Below are 7115 nucleotides of genomic sequence, written 5' to 3'. Positions count from 1 at the left end.
CGTAGTTGTTCTTGGCCCGGTCACTTAAGAATTCTCTGAGATGCCATTCTTCAATAGTGTAGCCACTTCTTCCCAGAGATGTCGACAGTCCCCAATTCAGTGGCCATTCATCCTGTTGTACTCACACCACAAGTTGGGATCCCTCTGGCTGGGATCGAATCTCATCGGCTTCGGGAACCGTGCTTCTTTGATGTTTCTCATAGATGATACCAACTCTACTAAAATGATGTTGAAATTGTATTCTGATAGCCCGAGGTAGGAAGGATCCCGCGTACCTGATGCTTATTTGTCCTGCAATGATCTATTGATCCGATCGCGATCAGTCCTTTTATCGGTAGTGAACCTTTCTATTTACCGGAAGCCTCTGCTGCGGCCTTCGGTCCGTTCATAGGGCAAAAATCGGTCCCTCAAAGACCGTCTGTCCATGTCGAAATAGTCTTTTGATATTTCTTTATTCTTCTCCCGTCCTTTTGCCAACGATGGGAAGCCAACATGATCATCTTTGATCCTTATCTTTGACTTGTACCGGTTGTGGACATCCGCCCAAGTCGTTGCTTGGAACTCAAGCATGCTTTCTTTCAGTTTTCGGGAGGCGTCTGAACTTCTCGGATTCAGACTCTTGGTGAATGCTTCAACCGCCCATTCATCCGGAACAGCCGAGAGTAGCATCCTCTCCTTTTGGAACCTGGTAACGAACTCTCGCAGCAACTCGAATTTTCCTTGTGCAATTCTGAATATGTTGACCTTTCGGGACTGCACCTTTGTGGCCCCAGCATGAACCTTAATAAAAGAATTCGCAAGCATCTCAAAAGAATCTATGGAATGCTCGGGTAATAGTGAATACCACGTCAAGGCTCCCCTCGTGAGAGTCTCTCCAAATGTTTTCAGCAAAATAGATTCAATTTCCTGAGGAGCTAAATCATTACCCTTCACCGATGTTGTATAGGTGGTAATATGCTCCCGAGGGTCTGAAGTTTCATCATACTTTGGCACGTCGGGCATTTTAAACTGCTTCAGGATTAATTCTGGTGCCGCGCTTGGCTTGTACGTTAACTGAATATACTTTTTTGAGTCCGGACCTTTCAGCACCGGTGGTGCGCTTAGGATTTGGTCCATACGGGCGTTCACTTCTCTCATAAACAGTATGAGTTCATTCTTGAAGGGATCGTTTTTGTAATTGGGGCCGGATCTGCTCCCTCCAGCCCTATCGGAACCAACCTTGCCCCTCGGGGTATTTTTGTCGACCCTCTGTGTTGTTTGATTTGCGGGAGCGCCGGGAGGAACTGGACCTCGTCTATTTACATTATTGGAAGCCCCCGATAACGTATGCTTCAACTCCGTCATAACCTTATCCTGTCGTGTGAGGTGGCCTAGAATGATCACTTGTTGCTCTTGTAGGACCCTTACCGCATCAAAAACATGCTCTTCTTCAGCATCATCGGGAGTTGCCTCCCAAACAGGTCATGGGTACCGCCTGTCGTGGGCCGGCGTGGCATCGTTCCCATCAGTTTGGGTATTATTGATTGAATCCTAGAGATGAGGCTGGTCTCCTTGAACCTCAGGATTGTGTGTATTGATAACACCATTATCTGCCATTTCTTATGATTTTTTGCTAAGACAAATGACCAAAACACGTTAGTAAAAGAGATAAGGATCAACTTAATTACACGGCTGTCTAGGCCCCACGGTGGGCGCCAAACTGTTTACCCGTAAAACTTTTACAGTTAAATTTATACGTAGTTTCTAGACAAGTGAATTAATTTGATCCTGAAATAGTAAAATAATTAAAGAAATGCACAATATTTAGCCTTGAAATGAAGATAAAATCACTACAAAATGTAATTTTGAGGGCAGAGTTTTCAGGCACAACGATGATGAAACAAGGAACAAGAAAGTAAAATTGTATAAAGCTTTTAATCTATTATAGCGTAAGTTTGCCAGAAAAGTCGTGTCCTCTTTAATGATAATAGAGCTCACTATTTATAGCTACGCCTAGGGAACAAGGTCTTAGGATCGTGCCCTTCTTTAATGTCAATTATGAGGCCATTGATGAAGGTGTAACGGTGAGCATAAATGACAAATTCTCTAGAACAGACAACACACTAAATGCTGTGAAATATTCTTCATTAAATACTACCGTTCGGAGGGTATTTGTTTCATCTTTACAGGTGTCATTCTTTCCAGACAAACAGGATAATTGCCTTCGGTCTAACTATCCCCCGCCTTAAGTTCCACGTGTCACTCTCTTGAGCTGCCACTTAGCATAGCATATTTTACCGTATACATTTATGTATATTGAAAATTCATTATACTTTTGGATATATTTACTTTTATCGTTAATAAACTATTCATATTATTATGTGAAGCTGAATATAGTAGTTGTTGGTGGAGTAGTTCACGTGTAAAGCTACAACTAGGCTAGTGACAACCGACATAAGTTAATAGTTCTTAGTTGTGGATTAGTGAGTTAGTTAGAAGTAGTTAGTCTAAACAGTGTATGTATATATAAATAGTACCAGCCAATAAAACAATTTAAACTTTCATTTCCAACTTCTCTTCTCTCTCACGCTGAAGGTTCTCAAAGAGCTGAAGCTCAAACCTTCCATGGTTTCCCCCATATTTTAGCATGGTATCAGAAGCGTCTGATTCTGGATACAAACGCAATTTCATCTGCTCTCAATTTTCTATGAGAAGTCGCAATCTTTGTGTAACATTTCAACCTCAATTTGTTGTGTGAAGTTCCATTTCTGCAATTTCATTAATTACGAGCTATGGCGGAAGACAAGCTCACACACACTTATTCTTTATTCATGAATCCTTCCGATACTCTTGGAGTTGTGTTGATTCCAGTCAAACTTACTAGATCTGAGAACTACGGCTTATGGAGCAGGTCAATGTGTATTGCTTTGCAAGCGAAAAGGAAGCTAGGGTTTGTGTTGGGCACTTGTACGAAGGAATCCTATGATACTGAATTGCATGAGCAATGGGACATATGTAATGCCATAGTTCTCTCATGGATCATAAATACAGTGTTGGAAGATCTCCTTAGGGGAATTGTTTATGCATCAGATTCTCACACTGTTTGGAAGGATATGAAGGAGCGCTTTGACAAAGTTAATCGCATGAGGATTTTTCAAGTTCATCGTCAAATTGCTACCCTGTCACAAGGTAATAGCTCACTCTCTATTTATTTCACAAAGCTGAAAGAGCTTTGGGCTAAATATGATGCAATGGTTCCACCTCCTGGTTGTGATTGTGCTAAATCAAAGGATTATATCGAACATTTCCATCAACAAGACTATTATAATTTCTTAATGGACTAAACGATTCATATGACCAAGCAAGAAGACAAATTCTGTTAAAAAAATTGTTCCTACACTTAACCAAGCCTATGCTATGATAATTGAGGATGAAAGCCAACACTCAGTAGGTCTCAATGTAATTGGTGAGAAAACAGACCCATTGGCTATGCAGATAGGTCGTGGACAAGCTGGTAGGGGTAAAAAGCCATTTATGTACTGTGAATATTGCAACATGAAAGGCCACACTAAGGAGAATTGCTATAAGCTCATTGGATATCCCCCTGATTTTAAGGCAAAAAGGAACTTTAAGCCTGGGTATGAAGGAAATGGAGGTCAAGGTAGCTATGGATAACAACCTAGTTATGGCAGGCAACCCCTTAATGTTGCAATCAATGTATCTAGCAATATTGACATGTCATCACAAACTTAGACATATGGTGAAAGGAGATCAGTTCTAGAGGTGAAGGCTCAATACGTCACTGAAGATCAGTATAAGCAAATTCTGAGCTTGTTGGGCAAGGAATCTGGTGGAGCTCAAACTGAAGGAGGCAGTCAAGGTGTTGGAGGAAATCAGACCAATGTTGCAGGTACAGTAACCTGTCTAATGTCAAAGGTATCAGATTGTAATGAATGGATCATAGATTCAGGAGCAACTCATCATATAGCAACAAATGAAGTCATGTTAAAGACTGGATATAAGGAAAAGGCTAGTCTTAATGATAAAGTTTACTTGCCTATTGGAGATAAGGCAATTATCACTCACATTGGTTAGGCAACTCTCTTTAATAATGAAGATGTGAACAATGTCCTGGTTGTTCCTGGTTTCAAATTCAATTTGTTATCAGTATCAAATCTTGATCCACTCCCAATCCTCACTCAACAACGAGTAGAGGAGGTCGTTGGAAGAATAGTACCAAACTATGAGTCGGGGTCGATTTCTTCAGGGAGCTAACAATGGGTGTTAGAGTGTATACTTGATGCATGAAGATGAAACAACTTAAATACACTTTCAATCACGCTGGTTTTGCAAATTACTTCTATATACTACACTATTAATTCTCAATTAGAGAAATGAAACTAAAAATTGACTAATTATTTTTGGTTGTTTTCAAATAGGTAAAAAGCCTATGGATGTAACCTTCACCTAGGTGTTTGCCTAATGGGTTAAGTACGTTAACACTTATTTTATTGATTGGGGTATATTATAGCTCTCAATTCTAAGTTACCCACTCAATACCTCTAGAGTGGTTTTGCCCAAATTGTCTTTCTCAAGTCCAAAATGGGTATCAAGCTAAATAGTTGATATGAGCTCAAGTCGGATTTTCCCTTTCTCTAGCTTAAACCCTTTAATTAGGCTAGTAAAATCCTTAACTAGCCCAATTTCTTGTTAGCCAAGTTTTCCTAGACTAGGTCCCTCGTTCTCAAGCAAAAACCAAGTCAAAAAGGCATGAATCAATATTTGCAACCATTAATTCTAAAATTAAAGCATGCACAAGGCTAAATAACAAACACCCAATCATAAACAAGTATTAAATTAAATACCCATAAGGTTTACACATTAGGATTGGGTCACAACCCTAGTAAGTATCTAGCTACTCATAGTATAAAATGAAGAAAATAAAGAATAAATACTAATTAAACTCATAATATAAAATTAAAATGATAAACTATGATGATTTTGTCTCAAAATAATCACAAGTTACCCAAAATGGTAAACTACAACGGCTACAGCTAAGAAAACTTCAAAACTTGACCTAAAAATATGATTCCCGCCTATTTATAGTGGCTCAAAATTCGCTGACAAAAATGCCCATCTGGAGGTTCTGCGGCCGCACAATTCCATGTGCGGTCCGTACATTACTTGAGTCTGCAAGAGTTTGGAATCTGTAGCCGCACAATTTGATCTGCGGCTGCAATTCAGTTTCTGCGGCCGCACAATTCATGTGCGGTCCGCACTTCAGGCAAGGCTTCAGTCTTGGACAATTTGCACACTCTCTGAACTTTTTGAATTCTTGTCAGTGCGACCATGTTCTACAGCCGCATATATTGTGTGCAGTCCACACTTCTTCTTCAATTAATTCTGGGCTTCTACATCATATCTGCGGCCGCAGAGAGAATTCTTCGGTCCGCACTTGCTTCTGTGGCCGCAAAAATACTTCTACGGACTGCACTTCTAATCTGATGTGCCCCTTATTGCCTTGTGAGTCGGAACACTCCTTTTTGAGTCGTATTTCTTCATAAGAGCCCAAATCTCCAACATTCATGCAATTTACACACTTTCGTTAGTTTTGGAAATATACATCAACACTTTCGGACTAAAGCAAAAGTAAAAAGGTACTAATATGTAATCAAAATCCACACTTATCAACTCCTCCAAACTTAGGTCTTTGCTTGTCCTCAAGAAAATAGATTAGTTCCCACCTCCTCAAAGTGAAAGGTCATTTCAACGAGTCAATGGTAAGTTATCCCTACTCAGTTGGGACTAATAATTGCCCACTCTACTCATGCATTATCAACAAGGTGACAAGTCAAGTATCATGCACATATAGTTTTAGTGTGTCATTTGAGTTTTAAGAATTGACTTTACTCATCAAGGATTTTGTTCTCTTATGTAAGTCATGGTGGACCCCAAACTCTTTCTCCTCTACCTTCCATTTGCCAAGCTTACTTCAAAAGTTAGCACTCAATCTTAAGATTCAAGAAAGGTTCACTATTCTCTCACAAGAGAATGTTACAAGTACGACTTCAAGTACCATAGGCTTGACCCTCATATAGATCACCACTAATGTAAGCTCACTCGGTTCGAAATCAAGTAGGATTTCTTTCGTGTTGTAATGAAGGCTTTTGGATTAAGGTAGGATACCATATGGGTAAGTGGTTACATCTTTCCTCAAGCACTCCACATTTTCTTTCTTGGTTCACAATTACCAATTCTCAGAGGCATTCTCTTTTTATTAGGGGATAGAGAGACTTGACATCACTATTTCTTGTTCATTTCATTCTTTTTCTCCCTTGATGCTCGTGTTAGGGATCATTACCTCTTTTTGAATCCATCAACCCTTCCACTTAGTCTCTTTTTTTGCATTTTGCTTTGTTCCTTTTCTTTTCTTTCCTTCTCTTTCATAGAAATTATTTCTTTTTTCTTTTTGTGCCTTGATACCTCTTTCAAATTCCTAAACTCTCCCCCCAAACTTATGCCTTAAGCCACTTATTTCACAAGAGTGTTAAGGAAGGTCCGTTCGGGTGCCAAGAAAGGATCACAACAAAATAGTTAAAGGCTTATAATATGGTTATCAAATGATAAAGGCTCAAAGGGGGTTGACTAGGGATAACGACATTAGTTGGCAATAAAAAGCTCAAACGGGCCAAGAAAAGCCTAAAATCATTTCTCAAACCAAGAAAAACTTAGGATTTTGCCTTGAAGCACATTCGGGATAAGTTCTAGACCATTCGCAGGGATACTTGGACTAGCAACAAATAACCTCACCCCTCACACAACTAGACCGTAAAGGAGGATAGAGTCGAGAGCCTACAACAACCACACTCAAGTTTAAAGATCACTATGGTCCAATAAACCACTCGATGAATACCAAAGTCAACTTAAGAGTCTCAAAGTCACTAACTAGAGTTATTTTCTTTCAAAAACCTTGTTTCAAATCATAAGCACGTAGTTAAGTGTGTTGGTGTCAAATGAAGCATGAATAACTCTTTTTCGAGAATGACTTGATTAGGACTTTTATTTATTACTACTACTAATATTATTACCTAAACACAGAAATAGACTTATTACCTTAAGAAGGTTGTTACGACATC

The 7115-nt window shown here is 39.4% G+C and overlaps 2 protein-coding genes across 2 annotated transcripts; one reads left to right on the top strand and one right to left on the bottom strand.

The window, feature by feature from the left end:
• Positions 1-351: 351 nt before the first annotated feature.
• LOC138903874 (uncharacterized) lies at positions 352-1002 on the bottom strand. The gene has a single exon (XM_070192450.1). The coding sequence runs from the start codon at positions 1000-1002 to the stop codon at positions 352-354; it is 651 nt and encodes a 216-aa protein (XP_070048551.1).
• Positions 1003-2771: 1769 nt separating this feature from the next.
• On the top strand, positions 2772-3323 carry LOC138903873 (uncharacterized). The gene has a single exon (XM_070192449.1). The coding sequence runs from the start codon at positions 2772-2774 to the stop codon at positions 3321-3323; it is 552 nt and encodes a 183-aa protein (XP_070048550.1).
• Positions 3324-7115: the final 3792 nt, after the last annotated feature.

This window comes from Nicotiana tomentosiformis, unplaced genomic scaffold, assembly GCF_000390325.3.
Source record: "Nicotiana tomentosiformis unplaced genomic scaffold, ASM39032v3 Un00101, whole genome shotgun sequence".
Lineage (NCBI taxonomy): Eukaryota > Viridiplantae > Streptophyta > Magnoliopsida > Solanales > Solanaceae > Nicotiana > Nicotiana tomentosiformis.
The sequence above is the reverse complement of the archived record's forward strand: the minus strand, read 5'-3'. Positions and strand labels throughout refer to the sequence as shown.